The sequence below is a fragment of the Galeopterus variegatus genome, unplaced genomic scaffold, assembly GCF_000696425.1.
Source record: "Galeopterus variegatus unplaced genomic scaffold, G_variegatus-3.0.2 Scaffold224, whole genome shotgun sequence".
Lineage (NCBI taxonomy): Eukaryota > Metazoa > Chordata > Mammalia > Dermoptera > Cynocephalidae > Galeopterus > Galeopterus variegatus.
The window spans coordinates 624,380-639,125 of NW_007726335.1; the positions used below are offsets into that span (position 1 = coordinate 624,380).

At 41.7% G+C, this 14,746-nt stretch overlaps 1 protein-coding gene across 3 annotated transcripts in view; it reads right to left on the reverse strand.

The window, feature by feature from the left end:
- Positions 1-8,207: 8,207 nt before the first annotated feature.
- Positions 8,208-14,746, reverse strand: part of SLC4A8 (solute carrier family 4, sodium bicarbonate cotransporter, member 8) — a 75,141-nt gene continuing 68,602 nt past the window's right edge. For 2 of the 3 annotated variants that reach the window (XM_008566144.1, XM_008566143.1), the window contains 3 exons: positions 12,999-13,090; positions 11,098-11,205; positions 8,208-9,946 (listed from right to left, as the gene is read on the reverse strand). In XM_008566144.1, the coding sequence (XP_008564366.1) occupies positions 9,934-9,946; positions 11,098-11,205; positions 12,999-13,090 (213 nt within the window). In that variant the 3' untranslated portion in view covers positions 8,208-9,933. The remainder of the gene's footprint in view (positions 9,947-11,097; positions 11,206-12,998; positions 13,091-14,746) is intronic. The other variant, XM_008566140.1, reaches the window with a different exon arrangement.

Consider the following 14,746-nt stretch of genomic DNA (forward strand, 5'->3'; position numbering starts at 1 on the left):
CCCTTGAGCACAAGGCAGGGAGAGGAATGCAATGGATTATAATGTGACAATTTAGCCACCAACAATTATTTACTCAGGTTCCTGAAATACATGATCAGTGCTTGAGTTCTTTACATCTCAACAACGAGTCCTAATGTTCTTCTTCCTGAGAAAGCTTTTCCAGGATTGCTCAGGAGCAGTGACCACTTCCCTGGGCTATTCCTTTAAGAAAAAAATTTGTTGCATACCTGCCATATCCTAGGAACACTTTCTGGAACAAATTCCAGAATTTGAATTTGTTGAATTATTCTAGAATAAGAATTTGAATTCTTATTCATTTTCTTGACCTGCTATTTACAAGTGAAATTAACCGGTATGTTCTCTAATTTCTCATTTTTCCAATATTTTATTTTTCAGTGTGTCCTTTTACTTTTCTGTATACATCAGGTGTGTGTTTTAGACTCAAACCCCCGAGTCAGACCACTTAGGGTGTCTGTAGAGAGTGGAAGCTGAGAGTACAGATGCCAAGCAAACAAACAGGGCTTCACCCTCAGCTCTGCCGCTTACCAGCTGTGTGAATTTCAGTAACTTATTTCCTCTTTCTGAGCTCAGTTTTCCTCATTGTAGAAGGAATAGTGCCCATTGCATGTACTGTGAGGATTAGACCAGAGAATGTATTTGTGAAGTGTACAACACACACACACAATAGATGCTGGCCACTATTATCAGCGATTCTCTCAGTAAAGTGCTTCAGCCCTGCAAAGTATGTTATGAAATGCCTGAGGCAGGTCTTTGACAGTGACGACAGTGATGATAAAACTGTTAAAACAGGTCATGGAGGCCCTTATGACTCAAAATTAGTGTTAGGATCACACAGCTGAAAGTTACTAGAAAACTGTTTTCCTGTCATTTTTCCTGGAGTGAAGGTCTGGATATTTTCTCCTTGTCCACTGCAGCTATTAGGGAAATCAGGGGATGATAATTGTGTAATTTCTGAGAGGATGAAGGAGCTTTGGGGACTATGGTAATAATAGAGAAATGGTCATTACCCTTTATGGGCTTGGGAATCTCTTAACCCCCCCCCCCCCAATACACCAATTAATGGCCAAACAAGATAATGATGATCTTAAAACTAAGCAAGCACTCCGTAACTCAGATTAAAGGTTTAGGTAGAAGCTGAGCTGGAGAACATGGCTTAGGCCAGGAGGCCCAAGCAAAGTCTCTTTCTTCCTATGAGTTAATACTGACAAACCACATAAAGGTTACAGTGACCATGACTCCTTTCCCTTGGACTCTAGGGGTCTACTCCACCACACAGCTGCAAATCCAAGGACTGCGAGGGTGAGAGAAGGGAGGAACTGCTGCTATTGGAGGAGGCACAGAGGGTACATGGGGAGGATACTGCCTTAGAATGCTTGTTAATTCTGAGTCTCTCCCATTGACCCTATAAAGTAGGTGGTATTATCACTACGATTTTGTAGGTGAAGAAACTGAGGCACAAGTGAAGCAAGTTGCTCAAGGTCATATAGCTGTGGAGGCAGAGCTGGGACTTAAACTCAGGCAGGCTTATTCCTGATTTCCCTATTATATACCCTGCCTCTTGCTGAGGGCCTCAATCACACCCTCAGCCTCTATTCATGAGCACTGACGTCACAAACCAGCAAGAGCATAGCGTGCACTCTGGCCAAGGAGCAATGCAATAACCTGCACATTTTTCTTACAAGTATGTGCCTCTGTGTGTCTGTAATTAAACATAACTGAAAGGTACAAGGGGTAAACTTGTAGCCAAATTTGTAACTTGGAGAACAGCCTTTGGACATCACTAAGATAACCAGATGCATCCTTACTGTGTCTCTCTGACCCTTGTCTCCTAAGGTAAACTGGTAAGTCACAGCCCCTGCTGCAGAAACATTCTTCAACTGCCATATTCTTTATCACTGGACCCTCACTCTTCCCCAGGTAGCCCAAAGGTGGCTACAGACCCAAAGGTCCCTGGTCCATAGGGTTGTCAGGGACCTATAGTGCAGCCTGCTAAGAAATGACAAGCAGGGACTAATCACTTTCTCAGTCTTGGGAATCTGATTTTGGAAATACAGACAGTGAAGCTGTGAGCAATGGGGGCTGAAGCTGAAAGAATCTGGAGGTGGTTAAGGCTGTGATTGTCTAGGCAAGAGAAACTGACATTGCAGCAGAGTTATAATGTAGAAGAACATTATAAAGTGGAGAGTGAGAATAAGTGGGTTGGAAGTGAAGCAGACACAGAAGAGCTAAGCCGAGGCAAAGGTGAAGCTTTACAGCAGTTAGTGTCCAACCCTGCCTGTACATAAGAATCATCTGGACAGCATTTAACAACTATTCGTTCCTGCACTCACCCCCAGAAATTCTATTTAATTTCTTGTAGAGTGGGACCCAGGAATTAGTAAATTGGAAATCTCCTCTGGTGACTGTAAGGTAAAGCCAGGATAGAGAAATACAGAGTTCCTTGGCCTCCTGAAGTTCCTGTTGCTGAGGTTCATGGCTCTCTATAGCCTGGCTCCAACTCTGCAGGAGGCTCCATGGTTCAGGTTCTCCTGGGTTTCTTGGAAGAACTTTTGGATATTTAATGACTTGCAACTCCCACTCTTTGCTAAGAGTCCTGACTTTGTACAGGTTTTCGGGCAGAAATATGGCCAAGAAAGATAGGCCCATCCCCATAGGATTTAGCCTAATTGGTCCAAGCCAAACACGATAATCCCATCCCCCTTTTCCCATCTTAGAGATGGGCATGTGATCCAGTTCTGACCAGTGACATTGAGGGAGGGGGCTTCTGGGAAAGATTTCCCCCTTAAAAGGGAGAGGGAGAGGGAGAGATTGGAAAAATGCCCCCTCACCCATTCTTGCATTTGGAAGTTATGCAGGCTGATAGGATGCCTGGAGCTTCAGGAGCCATCTTGGGATTATGAGGGGAAAACCAAGAGAACTGCAGAGAAGCTGACTTGAGCCCTGATGTGGTTACTGCTGAATTAACTAACACAGGAATCACCTTCCTCCAAATTTCTTATTGCTTACTGTGTGCTTACTATGAGCCAGGTGATGCGCTAAGCACTTTTCATGTATCAATTAACGGAATCCTTTTCCCTGAGGCTTACTAACCCTGGATGTGAGAATAATAAATGCCCTTTCCCTGCACCCACACCCTCACCCTTCTGCAGCCCAAGGCATCAGGACTGGCTCTGTTTCCTAGTTGAACTTTCAGAAGGAGAGAACAAACCTAAGGGTGGCTAGAGATGGAGGGGAGGGAGGGAGGGAGGGGGTTTGGGAAGTGATAGGTCGGGCAAAAGGCATAAAGAAATATCATAATTTGTAAGAATGAATATGCTAATAGTAAATAAAATTTTTAAATAAGAAAAATTTTTTTAATTTAAAAAGTTAAGAGTTAATGCAAAAAATAAAAAATGAGTAGCCTTCTCATACAGTACTCAACGAAATTTAAGCATGTCTTTCTGTGAGACAAAGGATATAATGTATACACATACTGTTGGGGTAAAAAATAGCCAAAAGACAGCAAAAGGCCTCAGGACTAGTGAGTTCTGTGTCCACAGACTGCAGGCCCAGCTTGCACTGGCTCTCACTTAATAAAATGTTCACACTGTGCTATATGTTCAGGATGCTTTCAGTGCATGCCTTCCCTGTCACTCAGGAAAGCTTGCTGACTGGCTCTTCCCCACCCTTCCCATTCATCCTCTCACTGGTCTCTCTACTCTTACTCCACTGCGTCCCTCTTTCTCTTTTCTCCAACCCTCTGACAGTGGGATTTGAGAGGCAGAGAAACAGAGTACCTCCCACCAAAACAAAGAAAAAAACAAAAAATTCTGGAGGGACAGCAGATTTGAATATCTGGATTTCTAGGCAGTGGAGAATCCTTAAATATTAGCAATTGTTCTCATCAACCTGGTTTTAATTCCAAAATGAGCCTTCTTCTCATTCTGTCTGATTCCCCAACCATAAGCCTAAGCAGTCTCCAAAGAAAGGACCCTTGTGCCCTGCTTCATGGCTCTGCCCCAAGGAGGTGCCCATATCTCTCTTAAGGCACTCTCAGCACACCTTTGTTTCACCCACCTTCAGACCTCTTCTTCACAAGTTCTGAAACTGGTCAGCATTGGCTCGGCTCCTTGATTCAGGCTTAAAGAACACCACAGGTGCAAACAGTTCATACAGACTTTATTTTTCACCTGTGAAGGTGAGCACACAAAAGCCTGGGCAGGCAGAGGTCTACGAGATGCAATGTCACAATTATCTGCCCTGGTTCACAGACACAGACCGTGAGACTCAGTGTGAGGGAAAGGGTTCCTGTTCCTACCACAAATTGCCATGGGATTGTCGCAATGATACATTTGTTCTTGGTTCTATTTACACCATGGAGTGTGGAGAGGGTACATTTTTTACACTAAAAATATATATTTTGGAATCTCTAAAACAAAAATATCTCTATTTCTACATGAGACCCACTAGAAAAAAGAACATAGAAAACAAAGGAAATGTACCAGCACCTCGAGTTGTCCCCTTCCGTGGGAAGGCTGCTCTGCTCTCCACTGTATACCATTAGCTTGGAAGGGAATCCATATCTAACCAGACAGACAAACAGACAGACAGACACAGAGCAACAAAAGGGAGGCTTATCATCCTGGAGAAGTGAATATGGGAGAAAGGAAGGATGAGGAGGATTTTGGCTTCTTTTACAAAAGGAGTAATTGCACATTCAGTTTGGTACTTGTTTCCAACATTATTGCACATGTGGAAAAACCTGCAGGTTGAAGTCAATCACAAGCCTGCCAAGAGAAGCCCAAATTCTGCTGATTTCTGCTACGCTCAGAAAAGTGCCGTGGGTGGGTTCTTTCTCTCAGGAAATATTAATATCATCAGCTAGGAGAAAAAATTCTGTATTTTTCAATGCTGAAAGTGGGTTAGGTTTAAGAAAAATGCTGTTCCTTTTCTCTTCAGAAGGATCAGAAATCATTCCATTCCCTTTGAGCACAGAATTTCTTAAAACAATTATGCCTGTGGCTGAATCATTCCACTTTTCTGAACTGTCCTATTGAAAAGGTTCACGTATGGGCCGGCCCGGTGGTGCACTCGGTAGAGTGCGGTGCTTGGGAGTGCAGCGGCGCTCCCACCGAGGGTTCGGATCCCATATAGAGACCGGTCCGCTCACTGGCTGAGCACGGTGCGGGCACGACACTGAGGGTTGCGATCCCGTTACCGGTCACGAAAAAAGACAAAAAAAAAAAAAGAGAAAAGGTTCACGTAACACTCCTTTCCTCTCTTGGTGCTTCCAGCAGTGATACAATTACTTCACATCTCTTTTGGTTATGAAAATTACCCTCCTTTCTGATAAGAAAATGACAACTGAGTCAACTGCCCATTTTCTATAATTAATGTTAAGAGACCAAGGGCACCAAGAATCATAAAAAATAGAGTTAATAGAAAAATCATTTCTATTTAGCTTTGGAATGTCTTTATCTGTTTACACTGAAATATGAATGAGCCTGAGGGTTTGAGAATCCCTACTTCCTGACCCTAAATAAGGAAATAACCATAAAGTCCCCTTTCTGAGAAGCCCCAGAACTGTTCAGCCTCCCCCATTGTTCTCACCACTCCCAACTGGTTGTGGTTTTGGACCTGTGATCAAGAACGTCTTCCCTTCAAGGAGAACTTGAAAGACTGAGGAAAAGGCAGAAAAGGGAGGAGTAAAGGGTGCTTAAAGTTGAGACAGCAAAAGGGGAGGAATTTGGATGATATCTCATTTGGCCATCCAGGGCCTGCTTGAAGGATTTCTACCTAATGGAAGGCCCAAGAGCTATGACCAAGGGAAAGTCAAGAAGGCTGAGAACATTCAGTGAAGGGTCCTGGATGTCCTGCTAAGATGTGGCTTGGAAAGCTGAGAAGTCCAAGGAAAATACAGTAACAAACTAACAAAAGTTTAAAAGTCCTGTTTAAAAATCCTAGGAGGAGGTGCTGACTCCCTTGCAAAATAAATTAAGAGAAGTTAATAAAGTGGCAGACAGAATATACTGGATTGTGTTTCTGATAGTTGAAAAGAAAGCCAGGGGCCATGGGATCATGCCTGTTCCTGTGCCTCAGGTAAACTTGAGGCTCAGAACATGGACATTAAAATCAACAGAAAAGGGCCGACCCTGTGGCTCACTTGGGAGAGTGCGGCGCTGGGAGCACAGTGGCACTCCCCGCCCCACCCCCACCCCCTGCGGGTTCGGATCCTATATAGGGATGGCTGGTGCACTCACTAGCTGAGCCCGGTCACAAAAAAATAAATAAATAAATAAATAAAAATAAAAATAAAATCAACAGAAAAGATGCAAGAGAATTACCGATTCCTGTACTAAGAGGGTGGTCTGGATAGCTGAGTGGGTAGGAAATAAAGTAGAATTAGGAACTGTCTTTTTTGGACAACCAGAAGCCACAGATTACTCAATCCAGAGACCTCTAAAGGTCCCAGCTATCATAGCCTGAGATATCATCCAAGCCTGGGACTTAGCATATACCAGATCGTCATCAAACATTTATGACTAATTTAAAAGCCAGTCACATCCCAAAAAGAAATAGTTATTATTCACACATCCATCTTTTGGTAATATATGGTTCACTATTCCTCTACCCCAAAGGCAAGTTTCCATGAACAGGGACATGGGAATAGGAACTGTATGTGGTAAAGACCAGATCTCTTGACAATCCTGTCTTCAGAAGTTGGAAATCATATCTAGCTACAAAGAGCCAATCTGCATTTTATGTGACCAACCACATTTGACAATTTCATAGCATATTTCTTCCGGTCTTCACCATCTCTCTAGACCAACCTTTCCCAAAAGTCATGGCCAGAAAGTAACCCACCCAACTGACAACTCCATTTCTTTTCCCCTGGAACCAAGATTCCACTCACAGTCACTTTCTTAAATCCCTGGCCTCCCTCTCGTCCTACCTCTTACACCACTAACCTAATGTCAAACTGTTCCTGAAATCTCCCCTCATCATAAAAGAGAGTGGATCACCTCTCTGGCCCAAGCAAATGTGGGCACAGAAATCACCTAATTATGTACCTTGCTTTCAATCCCTAAATTTCTCCATTATGTTGAGCTTAAACAAATTTTTCTATACACTAATCTGCCTGTATCTGTCCTCAAGCTGTTCCATCAGAGAAGTCTGATATGGGAGAATGACCATATTTTTTTTTACATCCCCACAGCTAGGTATGCAAAGGCTTAATAGCAGTGATGAAATCTTGTGGCTACACACCTCATTTATCGATACACACATATGCATATGCACACACATATACATGCACTGCTGCTGCTTCACCTCCACCCCCAGTTTCCTACCCCCAAACACTTCCCAGCTTGACTCTTTCACCATGGTCACCAGCTGCAGACCTAAGCAAGGAATAGCCAGAACTGAGGTTGAGTGTTTTGGTGGGAGTTGGGAAAGAGAAGAGAGTAAGAGTAGGGAATGGTTCTTACCACTGAGATGTAGCAGAAATGAGGCTGGCTATTGTTTGAGAAAAACCTAATGGACCAAAGGAGTTGGCCACAGCCGTCCAAAGCAGCTAACATCCCTAAGGTGCAGTAACCTGGCAGCTCAAAAATGCACATGTGGTCCTGTAACTGTACTACACAGAGTTAACAAAGGCCAGTCTCCAACCCTCAAGCATCCTAGTGCACACAAGGCACCACAAGACATCAGTATATTAGAAGAAGAGTTTTTCTGAGTGATACTATCACCTGGTTTCACTGTATGATGGGCTCTACCCTGTTACATTCCTTACAGCCATGCTGAGGCTAGGGAAATAGGCCCCTTACTCTGAGCGTGGCAGGAAAAGATGGGAGGAGAAAAATGGAGCAAGAAAGGGGGATGTTCTTAGAGAACAAAGATGAAAAAGAGGTGAGCTCAAGAAAACAGCCAGAGAGGGACAGGGAAAAGTAGGCGAACACTTTTCCCATTGGCAGGCTATCTTTTAATTTTTCCAAATTAGGTAGGTAGAGGAGTACAACTAATAAATTTATCCTAAAGCAATGAAATGTGAAGCTTTGGCTCACAAAGATTTTCATGCCTGTATTTCATTCTGACAAAGATTTTCATGCCCAGAGAAGCATGCCTGATCCTGTCTGCACCATATAAAAGGAAGTCAAGGCTGTCCCTAAAACCTTGTGAGTAGAAATCGGACAAATCAGGAATGATACTCACAATTCAAAGGGACATAATTTTAATATTTGAAAGCAGCATGACAGTCAGCAAATAGATACCAGTACAATCATACATACTGCTTGTTTACAGCAGGCATCCGTTCTGAGTGGTTGGTGTCCATCCTGTACCAGTTGTTAAATGTTTTGAAAATCATCTCTATATTAAAATAATTGTGGCCCTAAGAGATAGGGAAATATGAAAGAAATGCAGGATTCTTTCAATATCAAAGTCTTTAGAGTAGGACTAGAATACATTAATATATTTTAAGTGTCTAAGGAATGCAAAATTCAATAAAGTGACATAGCCAACTCTTCACATCCAAAAGGAAAGCACATCAGGAGAACTTCCTTCACTGTACAAAGATTTTCCAGGATAGGAAACTAATATGAGTGAGCTTGCTAGTCACATTCTGTGCACAAAGGAAGGGAAGGTCTATATGCACTTGAGCCCAAACTCTTGACATTCATTGCAACATAGAAGAGAAAAACCATAAATGCAGTTTTAAACTAAATACCAAAATCAATTTCACCACTAACAGTTCATTTCCCAGTGTGGCTTTTTACATCTGAGAGCCAGAACACTTGTCAACCAAAAGGACTCCATGATGATGAAAAAAACCGCATGGCTGAAGGTGGGTTTGGTCCACTGAGCTGATGACGGTTCACTACTAAGGCAGCTAAGGAGACAGTACATAAGCACTTGGATCTCTCCAGGATGAAATCAGAATGTATCCTTAAGAGACAGCAGCAAGACGTCAAACAGGCCCACAAAATGGCCAATAAAAACACCATATCCTCCTTTCTACTCCAAACAACTGTTATCAAATCTTTCCCAGATATCTAGAAAGCAGACACTACGACAAATCCTCAGGCTAGGAAGTCCTTTCTGGTACCTAAACTAATTCCTTCTGTAGCAATTTAAGCTCATTTTCCTACTCTATCCTCAATGAAAACCAAGAGAAGCTGCTCATCCTCACTTATCACTTATCATTACTGATTTTCCCCTGAGCCTTTTCCTATCTAAGCTAAACAACTCCAATGTCCCTCATGGCCCTTGAATTGTTCAAGGTGCTCGCTGAGTTATGCAGGCTACTGCTAGGGAGTGATGAAGACGCACCCAAGTCAGAGGCATCTTCCTGGCTGCGGTGATGGGCACTGCCAATGCCCAGATGGCTGACCCTCCTGGTAACAGACCTCCTGAATGACAACCTCTGGGTCTGATCAGCATTACCCAGGGTAGGCAATCAAACCAAGGTCCAGGGCTGCCTAGGAGCCTGCAGATACTGAAAGGACTGGAGAGCCTTCCTTTTTCTGTTTCCCTCATACTCCCCCACCCCATCCTTTAGGAAGAGGGATCCTCAGTGGCAGAATGGATCCATATGGCTCAGCAGGCCAACAGAGAGTTTCAGAGAAAATGTCTGGGAAGCTGGGTCTTCAATGATGGCAGATCTGAAGAGAAAGAGAAGGAGGAAGAGGAGAAGTACCAACAGGTGGTGGTCTTCTGCTTCCACATTCACATCTGGTGATTGGTTGCTGGTATGGGGATAGCTGGATGCCCTCCAATGCACACCAAGAATAACTGAATGCTTCGGAATGGCTTTGAGATGACCAAGGACAGAACCAGACTTGGTCTTGCTTCTTCTCTGAGACTTGCCATTTTCTCTGTAACCAGAACTTCCCTGAGGCACCTCATGGCCAAAATCTTCCATTCCAGCAAAGGCTCTTAGTTGAAGAGACTGAATAAAAGTGTTACAATTAGAAAAAGGGAACACATGATTCATTCCTGCTTTAACACAATGCTTTGAAGATGTCACCACAATTTGGATCTGGCTATATTTTAAGTTCATTTACCAGTAGACTAGTTCCCAACTAAAAATAACCATGTGTGTTATACATTTCGACAGCTGCCTGGATTTTCCTCTGAAGGAAACAAGATTATGTATTTCACTCACATTCAGCACAGATTTATTTTAACCCATTTGATGAAGAAATACCCTGCCACTACCACCCACCAGTAGCTGTGACTTTTTCAAGCACTTTGTTTCTCCCCAGAACAGCCTTATGAGCGAGGCAGTTAATTACTATTATCCCCATTTTACTGCTGAGTAAACTGATTGTCAGAAACAGTGGTCTGTCAAGTTATATATGGAATTAGTAGCAGCACCAGGTCTCCTGATTCCTAGCTTTTCTTTTTTTTAAACTAGAAAAGTTGCCTTTAATAAGGCCTCAGATTTTGCCTTCAGTTGTCTGACAACTTGAACTTAAATGGTGTTTGGTCTAACTTATTCAAGTAATTTGGGCACATAGCCCACCTCAACGCAGGCAAAGATGCCTCAAGTCCTTCCATTTTCTTCATTAACCTGATTAAAATTTATCTATGCTATTGATATACAGAATTTAGGTTCCAAAATAAGAAAACAGTTACAATTTATTATTCAAAATCTTTACTTGGCAATAATTCTCATTACACAAGTTAAATAGGTTAAAGTCTGTATCAATACTATGAACACTATTTGAATATGTTAGCAATTTTCCAGTTTGTGTGGTTGCAGGAACCAGAGAGATGCCCTTTAGATTTTGAAATGAGAACTAGAGAGAAGATTAAGAGAACTAAATAGACAAAGCAAATTTACATCCCCAAATAATTCCATCCTGATTTTGGACCTGTGTAAACAGGCGGCAGTTCAAAGCATCCTGCCCATCCAAACATTTAGGAAACATTTTTACTTTTCTTAGGCTTATAGCTATTCTCATGGGGTTAGCAGCAGTCCTGGAAGTGCTAATAGACAAATTCAATTTTACAACTAAAATACATTTTACCTTCAACATTATTCCCATTTTCAAAAGCCAAAAATAAATAAAAATTAGAAGTTATAGTTCTCTTTACCTCTTTTCCTTTGTATTTCCAGAATTCATACTGAGAGCTTTCCAGACTGTGGTTTTAGGCATTTCATCAGATATATTAATCTCAGAGGGGTCACATCTGAAATCAATGCTTAGAACAGTGAAGGTCAGACATACAAGTAAAATACATATCAGTCCATAATGACCACCACCCCACCAGAAGGGAAAAGACTGGGTCTGATGGAGTCTGACTGGTCTATCCTGCTAACAGCTCTCAGAAGCTCTGGGAACTAGATGGAATCTGGTCATTCTTCCTGCAACCACTGAGGGTGGAATGGAAAGAGGCAACATGGCTCATGGGGTGATGCTGAGGGCTGGGCTGGTGTGTTGGGTGGCAGCCAGTCCTGCCCCCAAAATTGTGCACTCCTCCAAAGGGCCTCACTGGAGATGCTGATGACAACCCTATGATGCCAACAGTATAGCATCAGGAGCTGCCACTTACTGAGTGCTCACTGTATGCCAGGCACTCTTCATTCATTTTCTCATTTACATGGCCAAATCTTTTCCATTTGTAAACTTTCACAACATATTATCTTAACTATCACAACAATCGAGATTATAACATCTTCATTTTGAAGGTGAAGAAACTAAAGCTTGCAGGACGCTAAGTGACTTTTTAAGGTCAAACAACAGTAGGTAGAGAATCCAGACCTTGAACCCAGTCCTTGGTCTCCTAGAGCCCCAGAATACTCTGAAGTTTTCTTTTTTCCTTTTTTGACAGCTGGCTGGTACAGGGATCCAAACCCTTGACCTTGGTGTTATCAGCACCAGCCTCTACCAAGTGAACTAACTGGCCACCCCTACTCTAAAGTTTACTGCAAACCAGACTGTCGCTTTCTAAAATGCCAAGAGAAGAAACAGTATCCTGCTAGAAAAGGAACACTGCCCCTACTCTGCCACCAGAGAATTCAAAGCCTATGGCTCCTTCCATAACAAACTGTAGAAAGTTTAAGGACCAAAGAAAAGACTTTCCTAATTTCTCCCTCAATATAAATCACAAGCAATTCAATGATTCAGCAGTAAATTCTTCAGGATCTAGATGATCGAGATCCCATTCTCTTCCTTTTCTGCCCTCTCTCCACCTCTAGGTTCTTTCAGCCTGTGTGTATCTCTTCCAAGGCAGAAACAAAATGCCAGGAGCAAAAGCACAAATGGACCAATTTAGCTTCCTGTGATTTGTGGAGAGCAACAGGCTTGTTAGAGAAAGGGGCTAATATCACTGGCAGAAGTAAGGAATTTTTGTGATCCTCTTCAGTTCCCCCTTTGCTCCCAGGACTATAGATGCCACAAGTCAGGGCAGAATGGGTGGTCTCTGCCTATCCCCAAAGGCTTGCCCAAGCATGGGAATTTCATGCCCACGAGGCTGAGAACCTCTGGTAATAGAGACCACATCCTATTCATTTCTGGAAGGTGGCAAAGAAAGGCAGAAGGAGCACTGGTTTGAGGAATAGGCAGACTAGGGAGTGAATCTTAATCTTTCTACTTAGCAGCACTGTAACCTTGGGAGAATTACCTAAAACCCTCTAAGCCTCAGCTTCCTCACTGTACAAATGTGGACAGTGAGACTTATATTAGAGAGTTGTTGTAAAGATGAACAAAGAGCACACAAGTAAAACTTCTAGCACAGTCTTCGCACAGAGGAGGCACTCAGTATGTTGGCTCCCTCACCTATCTTCTCCTGTGATTTCCAGCACCTGCTATAGTGCCTGGCACATAGCAGGGATTCCATAAACAGTGATATGGAAAAGGTATTTTCACAGGGTGGAACTGGGAGGCTGAATGTTTAGCACAAGCTGCTGATCTGTGACACCACCCCCACCACAAAGCCAAAATAGTTATAGAATAACCCAAACAGTAAACTGCTTGGTGTTTGGGGAGTTTTACCTGAAACTGTTGTTCTTTCCAGGACTACTCAGTAACTTCCTGCTCTCTAAGGGGAACTTGTCTCCCCCAATTTCTAACATTTTCTCAACCTCCTGGAAGAAAAGAAGACATTATTATATCTTGGACCAAGTAAGAACATGAATCTTCACCAGCCCTTTCTTCTACCACCACAATTTCTACCTAATTTTCTCACATTTATTATAAAAGAGTGTAATTAGGTTATCATAGATTTGACTCATCATAGATAGAGACAATCAGATATTTGTACATATGGAATAGTATTTAAAACAAAAAAAACCTTGAATTTGAGTAAGCCTCTAGATCCAATGACAAATTTTCTGAAAATATAGGGGACAGAAGAACACGTTCAATTACACATTTAGCAAAATCCAAATGGTGGGCAACCCTATAGGTCAAAGACCCAGTTTCTTCAACAAAAAGAAAAAAATGGAAAGAGAGCCCTTAAAGAGATTTAAGAAAGATATCAACTAATTGCAATATATGGACCTTCTTTGGATCCCTATTCAAATAAACACATTAAAAACAATAATAAGGCAATTAGGGAAATATAAATTCTGATTTTTCTTCTTAATTTTATGTATGTTTGAAATGTTCCATAATAAAATGTTTTCTTAAAATATAATCCCATTAATTTAAAGGAAATAATTACAGAGGAAATAGCATATGTACAAAGATATTTAAAGTAGGGCTGTCCTGACAGCTCACTTGGTTAGAGCAGGTGTTGGTAACACCAAGTTCAAGGGTTCATACCCATACCAGCCAGCCACCAAAACAAAAACAAAACCTAACAAAAACAGATGTTTAAAGTAGTATAATTAATAATAAAACCTGAAACAACTAAAAATTTTAACAAAAAAAAATGTTTAATTATGAGATAATAATACTATAGAATAGTGTGCATCCATTAAAACAATAAATATAATTATTATACAGATATATAGAAACATAAAAGTGTCTTATGGAATCAAGTTGAGGACAAAAATCAGAATATATATATATACACACACTATACAGATATCGATATAGATACATACATACACACACACAAATATACAATTATTACAGTTACATGAAAATGGTGTTAAGGACCTGCAGAGAACATAAAAAAATTAACATAAATGTTGGATGTTGAGGTGGTGGATTTTGGGGGTCATGTCTTTATCTTTCATTTCATTTAGCTTTTAAACTAATTCTATAAAGTAACATGTATTGTTATATATTATATTTTACATGTATTGACCTATTGTATGTTATATATAGTATATAATAAATATCCCCACTGTGTGTGTGTGTGTTTACACAAGTCATGTTTTCCTGTACAATCTAGTCCCAGAACTGAAGCTGTTAGGTTAAAAGAATGACATACTGTATTTGAAACAAATTACCCTTCAAAAAAGATTTACCAATTTCATTTACCAGCAGTGTATAAGAATGGCTTTTTCCTCACATTTGCCCACCATGCTTATTATTTTTTTAATAAAATACTTATCACTATGAGTTGCGGGGGGGAAGTAACTCACGTATTAACAAGTATATCAGGGCCGGCCCCGTGGCGCACTCGGGAGAGTGCGGCGCTGGGAGCGCAGCAACGCTCCCGGCGCGGGTTCGGATCCTATATAGGAATGGCCGGTGCGCTCACTGGCTGGGCGCGGTGCGGGCGACACCACACCGAGGGTTGCGATTCCCTTACCGGTGACAAAAAAAAAAAAAAAAAAAAAAAGGCCCCC